The sequence below is a fragment of the Mobula hypostoma genome, chromosome 11, assembly GCF_963921235.1.
Source record: "Mobula hypostoma chromosome 11, sMobHyp1.1, whole genome shotgun sequence".
In the NCBI taxonomy this organism is placed as follows: Eukaryota; Metazoa; Chordata; class Chondrichthyes; order Myliobatiformes; family Myliobatidae; genus Mobula; species Mobula hypostoma.
Window position 1 is genome coordinate 95,597,778 of NC_086107.1, and position 17,581 is coordinate 95,615,358.

At 41.3% G+C, this 17,581-nt stretch overlaps 1 protein-coding gene across 1 annotated transcript in view; it reads left to right on the plus strand.

Annotated features, from left to right (window-relative positions):
• The window catches only part of LOC134353510 (protein KASH5-like), a 159,274-nt gene that overhangs the window by 121,882 nt on the left and 19,811 nt on the right, over positions 1-17,581 (plus strand). The window contains exons 12-13 of the mRNA XM_063061508.1: positions 9,034-9,095; positions 16,709-16,764. Coding sequence (XP_062917578.1) covers positions 9,034-9,095; positions 16,709-16,764 — 118 coding nt within the window. The remainder of the gene's footprint in view (positions 1-9,033; positions 9,096-16,708; positions 16,765-17,581) is intronic.

The following is a 17,581-nucleotide window of genomic DNA, read 5'->3' on the forward strand; positions in this document are numbered from 1 at the left end:
AGGTCAGCTTTTTGCTGTTCAGTTAACACAGCTACTTCCTCTGCGTTCAGCTCCACCTCCAGTTTTGCAGTGAGTCCGGCCTCCACATCATCTTTGGCTTCCATGACTTTCTCGGCTTCTATTGTGAGTTTATTGAAACTGACTCTGAGCTCCTCTTCAGACATGTCTTTATAGGTCCTGGTAATACTGTTGACCAGACGAGAAAATAATCTTTTTGCTGTCGTTCGCTCTATCTTGAGTTGCTCAACTGATTTCCCAGTAGCTTGATCAGCCATGTTTGATTTCCTCTGCAGGCTGTTCACAGGTGAGAAGGTAAGTACAACTTTTTAATGATGCTTTGATGTTGTTTTATCTTAACTTGATTTTCTTCCTTTTTCGGGAATCCAAGTTATTGCTGCTGCTGTTCCAGCTCAAAGCTCCCAGTTTTCAGTTTCCCGGTCAACCAGTTTTTTTCACTGTCAAGTGGGATTTCTTTTTCTTCTTTGAACATGTGCAGCTTCCCCACTTGAAAGAGATTGAATGCGTCTATCTGAAGGTTTTTTAACTGGATTCCACTCAATGACCAAACTTATTTTTCGCAAATGCAGTAGTTTGATAGTTCCATTAGTTCCATCAGCCATTAGCCATGAGCTATTAGACAATAGTCATTAGACATTAAACATTAGTCATTAGGTGAAAAAACTGGCTGCCTCTCCGGACTTCGTAGACGGATTCGACCTGTGCAGTCTCCGCTCCCTAATAGACCGTTATGTTTTCAAACTGGGTGACCCTTCCCGAGCTCTTCTTAAACCTCGCACCATTTTCCATAAGTGTCTGCATGCGATCTAACCCAAAACGCAGTAACAGCAGTGCTCTTTTCCATGAAACAGTCTCTCAAGTTATTTAAAGTTCAGCATCTTACCGCAGATTCCAACGCTGCTCCCGGACTGCCGCTGTGATGCTGCTGGGTCCCCCCAGTGTTCCGGGCAGAAGCAGCACTCAGGCAGTGGGTTCCATCCGGTCTATCAGTGGATTCTTGCTATTACTTTTAAATTTTATTTTCTTTTACCTCTAGGTCCCAATATTTTCTAGAAACTCTAGTTTGACTTGACAACTAACATCACATTTTCATTCAAATCAGGCATATGCATGTGTATGATATATATTACATATAATATTTCACAAACATTGGAATTCCCAACACTGATCCTTCAAGAACTCTGGTCACACACCTCCAGTCAGAATACTATCCCTCCAGCATGACAATCTGCCCTCTATAGCCAAGCCAAGTTGAATCCTATCTACCAAGTCTGCATGGATCACATGTACCTTAATTTTCTGAATCTACTATAAGGAGCCTTGTCAAAAGCTTTGACATATTCTGTGTACAAAGTCTAAAGTTGTTTCCTCATTAATCAGTTATGTCACCTCTAGTTTATAAGGCAAGCTGTCCTCTGTACAAAGCCATGCTAATGTCTACAATCAAGACTGATTCAAATGCCATCTATAAATTTGCAGATGACACCACTGTAGTTGGTAAAATCTTAGATGGAGAAGGAGAGGCATAGAGAATTGAGATAGGTTGACTGGTTGAGTGGTGTTGCAACTACAACCTCACACTAGCTGATCTGTCCTGGACCCAACACGTTAATGTACTTATGAAGAAGCACATCAGCAGTATTACTTTGTTATTAGTTTGAGGAGATTTGGTATGTCACCAAAGACTTGCAAATTTCTGTGTGATGTGACAGTGGAGAGTAGTCTGATTGGTTGCATCACCAATCAGAATGAGGCTCTAGTGCATAGGATCACAAAAAGCTTCCGAGACTTACAGACTCAAGCCATTTCCTTCAGGGGCATAACCCTCTATTTCTTAAAGGACATCAGCAAGAGATGGTTCCTCAGGAAGGATGCATCAATCACTCACCATCAAGGACGTGCTCTCTTCTCACTACTACCATCAGAGAAGACATGCAGGAGCCAAAAGACCAACACTCAAGGATTCAGAAAAAAGCTTCTTCCTCTCCAGCATTAGATTTCAAAACTATCCATGAATACTAGCTCATTATTCCATTTTTTGCACTACTTCATAATTTTTCAATTCATAATAATTTACTGTTTTTGTATTGAACTTCTGATGTAAAACAACACATTTCACGTCATATGAGATAGTAAAAAGAAATTGATTCTGACTATCCCTACTAATTCTGTACTTTTCCAGATCCTATCCCCAAGGTGAGATCATGAGAATGAATGGGATTTTTCAGTTTCATATCAAATGTTTAATCAGTGATGCATTATTAGTTCATGCTGACAATCACATCAACTGGCAGTTACTTACAATGCAACAGTGTAAGTTTAATAAAACTAAAAGCATTTATTCAAAATTTCTCATTTGAGTGCTATATTTTGAGCAAAGAAAAGTACATATATTGAGATAGATGGGAAATCAAGGGACTTTTTTTTTCTCCAACGGCTTTCTGAGAGGCGGGACTGCGCAGGCGTGTGACGTAGGGCAGTGCAGCGCGGCAGATTTAAAAGGAACAGAGCCTCATAGAGCGGGCAGCGTAGTTTGCGGGCGGCGGAGTGAGCCGGGAGCAGAGTGAAGACTTAAGGGCTTCGGCTCACCGGGCTTAGGCGGAAGCGGGTGAGGCGAGGAAGGTTTGACATTCATTTTCTGTTGCTATTTGAGGAGAGGGGCATTATGACTGTGAGGGCAGTTTGCTGTTCTCGGTGTCGGATGTGGGAGGCCCTGGAGTCTCCAAGCCTCCCGGACGTCTACATCTGCGCCAAGTGCATCGAGATGCAGCTCCTAAGGGACCGCGTTACGGAACTGGAGCTGCAGCTCGATGACCTTCGTCTGGTCAGGGAGAGTGAGGAGGTGATAGAGAGGAGTGGAAGGCAGGTGGTCACGCCGGGGCCACGGGAGGCAGACAAGTGGGTCACGGTTAGGAGGGGGAAGGGGAAAAGGAAGGTGATGGGGAGTACCCCGGCGGCTGTGCCCCTTAACAACAGGTACTCCTGTTTGAGTACTGTTGGGGGGGACAGCTTACCCGGGGGAAGCGACAGTGGCCCTGCCTCCGGCACAGAGTCTGGCCCTGTAGCTCAGAAGGGTAGGGCAAGGAAGAGGAGGGCAGTTGTGATAGGGGACTCGATAGTAAGGGGGTCAGATAGGCGATTCTGTGGACGCAGTCCAGAGACTCGGATGGTAGTTTGCCTCCCTGGTGCCAGGGTCCGGGATATTTCTGATCGTGTCCAAGATATCCTGAAGTGGGAGGGTGAAGAGCCAGAGGTCCTGGTACATATAGGTACCAATGACATAGGTAGGAAAAGGGATGAGGTCCTGAAAGGGGAATATAGGGAGCTAGGAAGGGAGTTGAGAAAAAGGACCGCAAAGGTAGTAATCTCGGGATTACTGCCTGTGCCACGCGACAGTGAGAGTAGGAATGCGATGAGGTGGAGGATAAATGCGTGGCTGAGGGATTGGAGCAGGGGGCAGGGATTCAAGTTTTTGGATCATTGGGACCTCTTTTGGCGCAGGTGTGACCTGTACAAAAAGGACGGGTTACACTTAAATCCTCGGGGGACCAATATCCTGGCAGGGAGATTAGCGGGGGCTACTGAGGTGACTTTAAACTAGAATGGTTGGGGGGGGGGAATCAAATTAAAGCGGCTAGGTGTGAGGAGGTTAGTTCACAACAGAGGGATGGGAACCAGTGCAGAGAGACAGAGGGGTGTAAAGTGAGCGTAGAAGCAAAAAGTACAAAGGGGAAAAGTAAAAGTGGCAGGCCGACAAATCCAGGGCAAGCATTAAAAAGGGCTAAGAGAGTTGTAAAAGAGTGCCTGAAGGCTTTATGTGTCAATGCAAGGAGCATTCGTAATAAGGTGGATGAATTGAAAGTGCAGATTGTTATTAATGATTATGATATAGTTGGGATCACAGAGACATGGCTCCAGGGTGACCAGGGATGGGAGCTCAACGTTCAGGGATATTCAATATTCAGGAGGGATAGACACGAAGGAAGGGGAGGTGGGGTGGCGTTGCTGGTTAAAAAAGAGATTAACGCAATAGAAAGGAAGGACATAAGCCGGGAAGATGTGGAATCGATATGGGTAGAGCTGCGTAACACTAAGGGGCAGAAGACGCTGGTGGGAGTTGTGTACAGGCCACCTAACAGTAGTAGTGAGGTCGGAGATGGTATTAAACAGGAAATTAGAAATGTGTGCAATAAAGGAACAGCAGTTATAATGGGTGACTTCAATCTACATGTAGACTGGGTGAACCAAATTGGTAAAGGTGCTGAGGAAGAGGATTTCTTGGAATGTATGCGGGATGGTTTTTTGAACCAACATGTCGAGGAACCGACTAGAGAGCAGGCTATTCTGGACTGGGTTTTGAGCAATGAGGAAGGGTTAATTAGCGATCTTGTCGTGAGAGGCCCCTTGGGTAAGAGTGACCATAATATGGTGGAATTCTTCATTAACATGGAGAGTGACGTAGTTAATTCAGAAACAAAGGTTCTGAACTTAAAGAGGGGTAACTTTGAAGGTATGAGACATGAATTAGCTAAGATAGACTGGCAAATGACACTTCAAGGATTGACGGTGGATATGCAATGGCAGGCATTTAAAGGTTGCATGGATGAACTACAACAATTGTTCATCCCAGTTTGGCAAAAGAATAAATCAAGGAAGGTAGTGCACCCGTGGCTGACAAGAGAAATTAGGGATAGTATCAATTCCAAAGAAGTAGCATACAAATTAGCCAGAGAAAGTGGCTCACCTGAGGACTGGGAGAAATTCAGAGTTCAGCAGAGGAGGACAAAGGGCTTAATTAGGAAGGGGAAAAAAGATTATGAGAGAAAACTGGCAGAGAACATAAAAACGGACTGTAAAAGCTTTTATAGATATGTAAAAAGGAAAAGACTGATAAAGACAAATGTAGGTCCCCTGCAAACAGAAACAGGTGAATTGATTATGGGGAGCAAGGACATGGCAGACCAATTGAATAATTACTTTGGTTCTGTCTTCACTAAGGAGGACATAAATAATCTTCCAGAAATAGTAAGGGACAGAGGGTCCAGTGAGATGGAGGAACTGAGCGAAATACATGTTAGTAGGGAAGTGGTGTTAGGTAAATTGAAGGGATTGAAGGCAGATAAATCCCCAGGGCCAGATGGTCTGCATCCCAGAGTGCTTAAGGAAGTGGCCCAAGAAATAGTGGATGCATTAGTGATAATTTTTCAAAACTCGTTAGATTCTGGACTAGTTCCTGAGGATTGGAGGGTGGCTAATGTAACCCCACTTTTTAAAAAAGGAGGGAGAGAGAAACCGGGGAATTATAGGCCGGTTAGCCTAACGTCGGTGGTGGGGAAACTGCTGGAGTCAGTTATCAAGGATGTGATAACAGCACATTTGGAAAGCGGTGAAATGATCGGACAAAGTCAGCATGGATTTGTGAAAGGAAAATCATGTCTGACGAATCTCATAGAATTTTTTGAGGATGTAACTAGTAGAGTGGATAGGGGAGAACCAGTGGATGTGGTATATTTGGATTTTCAAAAGGCTTTTGACAAGGTCCCACATAGGAGATTAGTGTGCAAACTTAAAGCACACGGTATTGGGGGTAAGGTATTGGTGTGGGTGGAGAATTGGTTAGCAGACAGGAAGCAAAGAGTGGGAATAAACGGGACCTTTTCAGAATGGCAGGCGGTGACTAGTGGGGTACCGCAAGGCTCAGTGCTGGGACCCCAGTTGTTTACAATATATATTAATGACTTGGATGAGGGAATTAAATGCAGCATCTCCAAGTTTGCGGATGACACGAAGCTGGGTGGCAGTGTTAGCAGTGAGGAGGATGCTAAGAGGATGCAGGGTGACTTGGATAGGTTGGGTGAGTGGGCAAACTCATGGCAGATGCAATTTAATGTGGATAAATGTGAAGTTATCCACTTTGGTGGCAAAAATAGGAAAACAGATTATTATCTGAATGGTGGCCGATTAGGAAAAGGGGAGGTGCAACGAGACCTGGGTGTCATTATACACCAGTCATTGAAAGTGGGCATGCAGGTACAGCAGGCGGTGAAAAAGGCGAACGGTATGCTGGCATTTATAGCGAGAGGATTCGAGTACAGGAGCAGGGAGGTACTACTGCAGTTGTACAAGGCCTTGGTGAGACCACACCTGGAGTATTGTGTGCAGTTTTGGTCCCCTAATCTGAGGAAAGACATCTTTGCCATAGAGGGAGTACAAAGAAGGTTCACCAGATTGATTCCTGGGATGGCAGGTCTTTCATATGAAGAAAGACTGGATGAACTGGGCTTGTACTCGTTGGAATTTAGAAGATTGAGGGGGGATCTGATTGAAACGTATAAGATCCTAAAGGGATTGGACAGGCTAGATGCAGGAAGATTGTTCCCGATGTTGGGGAGGTCTAGAACGAGGGGTCACAGTTTGAGGATAGAGGGGAAGCCTTTTAGGACCGAGGTTAGGAAAAACTTCTTCACACAGAGAGTGGTGAATCTGTGGAATTCTCTGCCACAGCAAACTGTTGAGGCCAGTTCATTAGCTATGTTTAAAAGGAAGTTAGATATGGCCCTTGTGGCTACAGGGGTCAGGGGGTATGGAGGGAAGGCTGGGTTCTGAGTTGGATGATCAGCCATGATCATAATAAATGGCGGTGCAGGCTCGAAGGGCCGAATGGCCTACTCCTGCACCTATTTTCTATGTTTCTATGTTTCTAACATGAAGGGGTCACAAAAAGTCCTTGGTGAGTAGGATTAAAGAAAATCCAAGGCATTCTGTACATACGTTAAAGAACAAGAGGATAATTATGTTAGAGGACAGCTCAAGGCTAAAGGAAAGAATTTGTACTTAGAGTTGGAGGATGTGAGTGAGATCCTAAATGAGTACTTTGTGTGAGATGTGGAGGATAATGAGACCAGAGTGGAAATAGTACGACATGGATGCTACAATATTTCAAGATTGGGATAATGGTAGTGTTGGTGTTGTATATTTAATATTCAAGTAATATTATAAATAAATTGATTAAGAATTCTTTGTTTAAATAATTCATTGTGTATTATCTGTAAAAATATGTGGATTGCTTATGTCATGACACTACCATGTAATATGTGAAGACCTCGCTTAGAGTAAAAAATAAGTTAGATTGACATTCTGGACTCTCTTGTTTTTCTTCCAATTAGTTTTATGTTTTAGAATTATAAAACATAGCAATCAGAACTCTCGGAAAAATATTATGGTGGTTAAACCCCCAGGGCCTGATAGGAGAAACCTCAGGTTATTGAAAGATGAGAGAAGAGATTGCTGGGGCCTTGATATTTGTATCTTTGCTAACCACACATGTCCCAGTGGACTGGCTGGTAGCTAATGTTCTTTTGTTCAAAGTAGGGAAATAGGGAAAATCTTGGAAACTATAGACAAGAGGATCTCACATCATGATAGGAAAATGAAAATTTAAAAAAGTGTAGTCTAAGAAGGGACAACATGGCTTTGCGTGGGACAGGTCATGTCTAACTAATCTGAATTTTTTGAGGAGGTGACAAAGGTGATAGATGAAGTTAGAGCAGTATATAATATTCTGTTTGCATGAAACTTATTAAAGAAATGAACAAGGTTCTGCATAATAGGCTTATCTACAAAACTACATTGCAGGGGATCCATGTTGGCTTGCACATAGAAAGCAGAGGATACTGGTAGATGGTTCTTATTATGGATGGAGGTTATTGACTCATTGTGTTCCATAGGGATCTGTACTGGGATCTCTGTTGTTTGCTTATATATAAAAATAAAAGTGGTCTTTATGAAAATGTGGTTGGGTGATGAATAATTTTGCAGATGACAAGTTTGGTGACGTTATGGATACATCGGAGATTGCGAAAGGATACAGTGAGATATAGATCATATGGATGGAGAAGTGGCTGATGGAGTTTAATGCGGACGGTGTGTGGTGCTGCACTTAGGGAGATCCAGCATAAAGGGAAATTGGCAGGATCTTTAACAGCTTTGCTGAACAGGTGATCTTGGGATCTACATACCTGGCTCCTTAAAAGTGGCTATACAGCTTGATAGGCATATGCAATGCTTGCCTTCCTTCATTGAGGCATAGAGTTCAAGAGTCAGGAGGTTATATTACAGCTTTCTAAAGCTCTGGTCAGGCCACATTTAATGTATTGCATTCAGTTTTGGTCACATTATGAGAAATATATGGAAACATTGGACAATGTGCAAGTGAGGTTTGTCAGGATGCTGCCTAGCTTGGAAGATGTGCTCAGAGGAAAGGTTGGTCAAGCTGAGACTGTTTTCTCTAGTGCGACAGAGACCATTTGATAAAAGTTTATACGACTATGCAAGAGACATAGAGTACATAGAGTGGACAGGTATTATCATTTTTCATGACTGAAATGTCTAGTTCTAGATGGTATGTATTTAAGGTGAGAGAGGGAACGTACCAAAGAAGCTGTGTGAGGCAAGTATTTTACACAGTGTTGAGCATGGAATGCACTGCTAAGGGTGGTGGTAGAGGCAGATAGCATAGGTGCGATTAAGAGACTTAGGCATATGAATATGCAGAGAAGGGAGTGCTATGGTCAATATACAGGGAATAGGTTTAAATTAATCGTGAGTCATTGATCTAATTTCTTCAGTACAACATTGTTGGGTGAGGGGTTGTGCTATTTTGTTCTGTTTTCTATCCTATCTTGCTTATGCAACACATAAAATGTTGGAGGAACTCAGCAGATCAGGCAGTATCTAGGGAAGGAAATGAACAGCTAATATTTCAGACCAAGACCCTTCAGTAGGACTGGAAAAGAAGAAAGCAGAAGCCAGAATAAAAAGGTAGGTGGAGGTAGAGGAGCACATAGTGAGGGGGTGAAAGTCTGTGGGTGGGGGAGAGGAAATGAAAGGGAATGGTGTGAGAAGCTAAGAGGTGATAGGTGGAAGAGGGAAAGGGCTGAAAGAGGAATGATAAGAGAGGACAGTAGACATGGATTAAAGGGAAGGAGGTGCTTACATTTTTTTTCTGTTTTGCAGGCAAATTAGAACTGCGTTTTGAAGAGCTATTTTCGAGTGAGCAAAAGCATGAAGGAAACATTGTTAGTAAATTCATCGATGGCAGAGATTTACATCTCATTGTATTTAATTTCTTGCTTTGTGTAAAATTACTTGTCTTAATTTAGGACTGTGGTTTTGCATTTGGATAAGCTGTGCCTCTAACATGAAAAAAAATGGTTCACAAATAGCTGCTTAAAGAAAATGAACAGTAAACTGAAGAAAGGATTAAAATGTGGTTAACCGAAACGGGTTTGAGGAAGTTTGTAAATATAAATGGAGAGAATGATTCCAAGAGAAAGACCAATTGAACTGAATGTTTTGCCACTAGTAGCATATCAGAGGGATATGGTATTTTTAAAATTTATTCATAGATACAGTGCGAGATAGGCCCTTCAAGCTGCACTGCCAGCAACCCCCGGTTTAACCCTAGCCTAATCACAGGACAATTTATAATGACAAATTAGCCTACTAACTGGTAGGCCTTTGATCTGTGGGAGGAAACTGGAGCACCCAGAGGAAACCCACATATTACACAGGGAAGACGTACAAATCCCTTACAGGGGATGCTGGGATTGAACTCCGTACTCCAATGCCTCAAGCTGTAATAGCATTATGCTAACAGTCACGCTGCCATGGCACCCATATACATAAAACAATGTTTAAATGGGCATAATGGATAGGAGTAGCTATTATGGAACAATGTTGAGTTATGAGGCCAGGGATCATAAATATAATTTTGACCAATCATATTGAAGAAATAACAAATGATTTCATAGTCTGAATGGTAAGTGACTTGTAGGCCTGTTGCTTAAAATCGGTTTATTATAGTTGCATGTATTGAGGTTTATTTAAAAAAAAAAGTAATTTTCTTTTTCATGCCAACCATGCAGATCATTTCACTGCATCAGTATGTCGAGGTAGTACAAGCGAAAACAATGACAGAAAATAGGATATAGTTCTACAGTTGCAGCAAAAGTGTAGGCAGACAATAAAGTTGCATGCGATTTTGAGGTTAAGAGTCCACCTTTATCATACAAGAGGTTTGCTCACTGGTCTTGTTAGAGTGGGATAGAAGCAATCTTTGGGCCTGGTGGTGTGTGATTTCAGGCTTTTACGTCTTCTGCCTGATGGCAGGGGTTGTTGGAAGAAGAGAAAATGCCTGAGGTGGGAGTGGTCTGACGATGTTGGCTGCTTTTCCAAGGCAGCGGGAATGATAGACAGTCACGGTTTCTGTGATCTGTTTACAATTCTGTGCAGTTTCTTGTGGTTTAGGGCAGAGCATTTGCCATACAACCCTATTGCATCTGGATAGTATGCTTTCTATGGTGCATCTGTAAAAATTGGTGAGGCAGTGGGATGTACTAAATTTCTTTAGGCTGCTGATATACTTTGCTGACCATGGCATTTGCATGGTTGGACCATGACAAACTATTGGTAATATTTATGCTTAGCAACTTGAAGCTCTCAACCACCTCCACATCAGCATCAATATGAGCAACACCTCGCTTTCTGAAATCAATGATTAACTCTTGCTGATATTGAGGGAAAAGTCTCAGATCAGTTTTCAGGGTTCTTGAGGGCATTTTATCCACTCTCTACTTCAGTCTGAGGCTCCCACCTGCTAAAAGAAAAATTCTATTGTCCTGGTAAGAGAATAAGTTGCATGCCTTAATGATTATTGCTTGGTAGCTCTGACATCCATCATCATGAAGTGCTTTGAAAGGCTGGTCATCCTCCTGGTTCCATTCTCCTAGGTAACCTCAATCTACTGCAATTCACCTACCACCATAACAGGCCCATGGTGGGCATCATCTTTCTGGCTCTATATTAATCACTGGAGCATCTGGATAACAAAAACTGCTGTTTATCCAATACAGCTCTCCTTCAATACCATAATTCCAAGTAAACTCATCTAAAAACTCATAGACTCAGCATTCAATACCTTCCTTTTCAACTTCCTGACAATGTATGACCCCTGCCAATAAGGCTGTGTCCTCAGCTCCTTACTGTACTCCTGATACGCTCACTGCTGTGTAGTCAGGTACAGCTGTAATGCCATCAATAAGTTTGCAAATGATACCACCATAGTGGGCTGTATGTCAAATAACAATGAATCAATACAGGAAGAAGGTAGAGAGCCTAGTGACATGATATCATGACAACAACCTTTACTTCTATGTCAGCAAACAAAAAGAGCTGGTTCAGGACTTCAGGAAGTGGTGGGGAGGTGGGGTGTTAGTATACATGCTTTTGTTTATATCAGGTTGAGAGCTTCAGATTTCTAGGAGTGAACATCACCAGTCACCTAACCAGGTCAGACCACATTGATACAATAGACAAGAAAGCTCACCAGAGTACCTCTGCTTTCTCAGGTGTCCAATGAAAGTTGGCATGTCCCCTTTGACCCTCAACAATTTTAATCAATACACTGTAGAATTCAAAGTAAATTTATGTCACCATATACAAATCTGATATAAGTTTTCTAGCGAAAATTCACAGTAAGTAAAAAGAAACAAAATAAAGCAAAATGATAAATAATATCAAGAACATGAGATGAAGAGTACTTGAAAGCGAATCAATAGGTTGTGGGAACAGTTGAGTGAAGTTATTCCCTCTGATTCAAAATGATAGTTATGGGGTAATAGCTGTTTCAGAACTTGGTGGTGTGGGTCCTGAGACTTCTTTACCTCCTTCCTAATGCCAGCAGTGAGAAGACAGCAGGGCCTGTTTAATGGGGGGTTTCTAATGATGGATGCTGCTTTTCTAAGATAGCATTCCATGCAGATGTGCTCAGTGGTTGGGAGGGTTTTACTTGTGATGATCTGGGCTATGTCCACTACTTTTTGTAGGTTTTTCTGTTTCAAGGTATTGGTGTTTCCATGCCAGGCTGTGATGCAACCCATTAATATACTCTGCACTGCACATCTATAGAAGTTTGTCAGAAGTTTTGGATGATATGCCAAATCTTTGCAAACTTCTTAGGAAGTAGAGGCTCTACTTGTAATGGTGTTTACGTGCTGGACCCAGGACAGATCCTCTGAAATGCCTACAGCAAGGAATTTAAAGTTGCTGATCCTCTCCACCTCTGATCCCCCAATGAGGACTGGCTCATGGACTTCCAGTTACCTCTTCCTGAAGTCAATAAGCAGCTCCTTGGCCTTGCTGATATTCAGTGAGAGGGGTGCATCTCAAATGCATCACGATTTAGTATGGCAGTTATTCTGCCTGAGATCACAATAAACAGTGGAGGAGATCACAGAAACCAGCCTTCCCTCTGTGGACCCTGTTTACACTTCTCACTGCATCAGGAAAGGAGCCAACATAATCAAAGACTCCACACACCCTGGACATTCTCGCTTCTCTCCCTCCCATCAGGTAGGACATAAAAATGCCTGAAAGCTCATACCACCAGTCCCAAGGACAGTTTCTATCCTGCTGTTATAAGTCTATTGAATGGTTTCCTAGTACAATAAGAATAGACCCTTGACCTCGCAATCCACTTTGTTATGATTTTACACCTTACTCCTGCATTGCACCTCAGTTGTAACTGTGGCATTATATTCTGCATTCTTATTATTTCCCCATGTACTATGTCAATGCACTGATGTTCTGTATGGATGGTATAAATATAAAGGTTTTCATTGTACCTTGACACATGTGACAGTAATAAACTAATTCACTAATTTAAAATAGGTTGTCTCTAGGACATTGTTTTGTTTAACACCTACAGTGATATCCTGAGGCAGAAGCAATTAACTTAAACTGGCCATCTTGTTTTGTGCAAGTTATGTATGACTGCATAGATGTACAATTATATAACACAGGTACAGGCCCTTCAGAACACCATGTCAATGGTTATTTGTTTTGCCCATCTATATATTAATCCCATTAAAAACATCCTCCTATGCTTTGCCTACTTAAGTGTCTGTCTAAATTTAATTAAATATACTGATTATCTGTGATTCTACCACCTCCACTGGCAACATTTTTTAGAAATCAATCACTCCCTGTTTATAAAATACTTGCCTTTCAGATATCCTTTCAAACTTTCCTCTCATTTTCCACCAATGCTTCCTTGCTTTTTATATCCTATCCATTGGAAAAGAATTTTAGCCAACCACTGTATGTTTTCTGCTCATAATCTTACATGTATCTTTTGCCCAACCTATCCAATCACTCATCATAACTAAATCCATCCAATCCAAGCAACAATGTAGTGCATCCCCTCTACATTCTTCTGTGCAGTCACATCCTTCCTGTAGGACGGCAAGTAGAACAGCACAAAGGAAATATAATTTTCTGCTGATCCTCATTGGCTTCAATTTGACTAGAATAGAGTCAGACAGCATGAAAATAGGCCCCTCAGTCCAACTGGCTCACATTCATATATGTTTAAATAACGAAGAACAAGAGTCCCAACCACTTCCTCTGGCAGGTCTTTCCATATGTACACCTCACTTGGGTGAACAAATTGCCCCTTAGATCCTATTAAATCTCTGACTGCTTTCCTTAAACCAATGTCTTTTAGTTCTTGATTTTCCAAATTAGGGTTAAAGACTACACATTCATAGTCATAGAGCAATACAACACAGATTCTGGTTTGTTGTCCCTGCCATTCAATTACAGTGAATGTGAGAGAGGAATTAAAAGATCTTCAGTAGATACAGGCCCTTCAACCTGTCTAGGCCAAACTGATAGTCCACCCAGCTAGCCCCAATTTCCTCTGTTTGACACAAATCCCTTAAGTCCCATATGTCCATGTACCTATCTAAGTGATCTTAAATGATATTGTATCTGCCGTAATCAATTATTTGAAAGCTTATTCCATACACTCACCATCCCTCAGGTCCCTTTTAAATCTTTCCCCTCTCATCCTAATCCTATGACCTAACTTTGTTTATTGACTTGCGCAAACAACAAATTTCATGACATTTGTCTGAGACAATAAACCTGATTCTAATTCTGACTCCTAAATTTGGACATCCCCTACCCTGGGGAAAAATACCATCCTTCTTATTGATGCCTTTCATATTTAAATATTTCTACAAGGCTCCCTCTTCACCCTTCCAGTTCTCCTACATTCCAAGGAATAAAAACCTAATTTGGTTAACCTCTTCCTATAACTCAGGCCCTTTAGTCCTGGCAACATCCTTCTGAATATTTTATGTACTCTTTCCAGTTTAACCATATCTTTCCCTGATTAGGCCTTGTGTATTTGCACCCAAATCATTTATATAAATAGCAAATAACAAGAGTCCCAACACAAATCCCGGCAGTTTACCACTTGTCACCGGACTCCATTCCAAGAAACAACCTTCAACCACCACCCTCTGTTTCCCACCTCCGAGCCAATTTTGATTGCAGTAACTAGCTGTCCTTGAATTTTGTGGGACATAAGCTGTCTTACCAGCCTACTGTGTGGGACATTGTCAAAAGCCTTGTCCCGTCAGTAGGCTGGTACAAACAGACAGCATTGGTTGTCCTACCCCCATCTTTTGGTTACATCTTCAAAAAACTCTAAAGATAACGTCAAACATGACTTTTCATGTACAAACCCATTTTGAGTTCTCCTAATCAGATCCAAATTCTGGTAGAAGCTATTCCTCAGAATTTCCTCTAGTAACTTCCCAGCCATTGACGTCAGAGTAACTGACCTTTAGTTTCTTAGCTTGTCCTTGACACCCTTCTTAAATAATGGAATAACATTTAGCCACCTTACAGTCTTCAGGAACTTCACCAGTGGCTAATGATGAATCAAATACTCTGCAAGGACTTCCATAATTTCTTCTCTAGCATCTCACAAAGGTCCGAAATGCACTCAGTCAGGCCCTGGGGGATTTACTGATCTTAATGTGCTGATAATTTGCAAATACCTCCCTCCTGATATATGACTGTTCCCAAAACATCTCCACTTGTTCCTTTTATCTCTTGAGCAACCATGAATTTCTTTTTAGTAAACACTGAAGGAAAATATTTGTTAAAAATCCCACTCAACTTCTGTGGCTTGAAACATAGGCAGCCCTGCTGATCTCTAAACCACCCTTTTTCACTTAATATATCTATAGAATCTCGGGATTTTTCTTAATCTTTCCTGCCGGATCCATCTCATATCCTCCTTTTGCTCTCCTGATTTCCTGCTTAAGTGTTCTTTTTATCATCATCATCAAAAGATTGACACATCCCCAACCTCCTAAACACAATGTATCCTTTCTTTCTTGACCAGAGCCTCAACAACTCTTGTCAGCCAGGGATCCATTAATGGTTAGTTACTTTTTTCACTAATAGGAACATGTTGTTCCTGGACTCTTGATACCCCACTGTTAAAAGCCTCCCACTTGCCATTTGTTTCTTTCCCTTCAAACAGACTCACCCAGTTGACCTCTACTTCATCCTGCCTAATTCCCTCAAAATTTTCTGTGCTTCAGTTTAGGACCCAGTCTGTGGCACTGTCCTTTACCATCACTATGTTAAAACTGATAGAATTATAGTTGCTGGAACCAAAGTGCCTCCTGTTTGCCAGTTCAGTTCCATGCTCTACCTCATTCCCTAACAGGAAGTCCAGTATTGCATCCTCCAAGTATGACCCTCAAGTATCAAGTCCCATCACTATTCACCCTATCTATACCCTCATAATTTTATCACTGTTATAAGATTGCCCCTCATTTTGTTGCACCTCAACCACTTCCTCCAGCAGCTGTTTCCATATACTGACCATTCTCTGGATGACCCTCAGTTCCAATGAAATCTTTCCTTCTATGTCCTCCAAATATTGATTTTCTAACCCTGAGAAAAAGTCTGTACATATTCACTCTGCCTATGGCTAATGATTTTATACACCTCTAAAACATCACCCCACATTCTCCTATGCTCCATTGAAAATAAATCCCAGCCTTATCAACCTCTCTCTAACTCAGTCCCTCAAGCCGTGGCAACATTCTTCGTAAATGTCCTTTGTACTACTGTACTATTTTCAGCTTAATGGTGCATTTCATAATGCAGAGTGACCAAAACTGAAGACAGTATTCTGAATACGGCCTACCATACTTCATAAGGTACCTTCAGTCCTTTCAGGCTCTGTTTTCACTCATTGCTTTGAGAATGGTGCATCAGGTGTTGACTCCTCATAGTATCATTTGCATTCCTGAATCAAATCAGCCAATGAATGCCTACAAATAACTACATTTTGATCCTAATATTGAAACTTCATGTTAACAAAGTCATTTTTTGTGAACTGTAGAGCACATATTCTTCTTTTTGTTCACCAGAGTCAGAATTAATTACTGCCTTCATGCATTTTTGTGCCCCCCTGGCTTTTAATGGACAATAGCTGACGTGGAGATTAAAAGTGGACATTATTAGTCTCAGCTCTTTTGGAAACGTGAAATAAACACTGCCTAGAGTGCCCAGTGGTTTCCTTGCTGAGCTAAGGTTTGCTGCCTAGGTTGCTGTAGATTGCTAAAATTAGGTTTTAAAAATTAATTGGTGTGCTGTCAGTGTTGAAATCTGATAACTTTGTTAATAGTTATAGTCAACATTGTACATTGAAGAGAGTAGTGCCTTGTGACTTACTTCCAGAACTAGATTACAGATTGAAACATTTCTGAAAATTTCATTGACTGCTTGATAATTTACTTTTTTCATTTTAATTTAATAGTGCATCAGATGGAATGTGATGCAGACAGAGTTGGCAGCATCAGCAACTGATGTGAAGTGAGTACTTATGTTTTTATTAGTCTGAGCTGTCATTTTCTGTTGTATATCCATATGTCAGATTGAATGCCAAATTTTAACTGACTGGCAGTGTTTTAAAGAAACATATTTTGTTTCAACTGCAAATGTAAGCAAATGATATCACATGAAACCTGCTCTAGAATTTAATTTGGTATGAAGTACAATTAAAAAGTAGCAATATTGAGACTTTTGATGTTCTCTATTTTGTCGAATATCCCAACTTTGTTCACTGCTTTTTAGGGTTCAAACTAATTGAGCATGTAGATGTGCCCAACAAAGTTTGCAATATCCACTGCCTTGTTTTCATCAACTTTCCTGATAACCTCTTCAAAAAACTCTATAAGGTCGGTTAGACATGACTTACCATGCACAAAGCCATGTTAATGATCCCTTATCAGCCCCTGCATATCCAAATACTGACAAATATGGTTCCTTGGAATACTTTCCGATAACTTAACCACTGCTGATGTCAGTCTAACCAGCCTATAATTTCCAAGTTTATTTTTAAGCTGTTCTTAAACAACAGAACAACGTTAGTTATCCTCCAAACCTCCTGCATGTCACCTGTGGTTAAGGATGTTTTAAATTCCTCTGCTATGACTTATATTTGGAATTAATTTAGATCACTTTGTAGAGATCTGTTTTCACTTTGACATGAGTCTTTTTCTGTTGTCAAAAAGCCAAATTAGATCCACTGTGATTCAATGCTGTGAAAACAATAAAACATGAAAGCCTCCAAGTGGGGTGAATACATTTTATAGGCACTGTAGATGATCATGTTGATCTTTGAAGACCA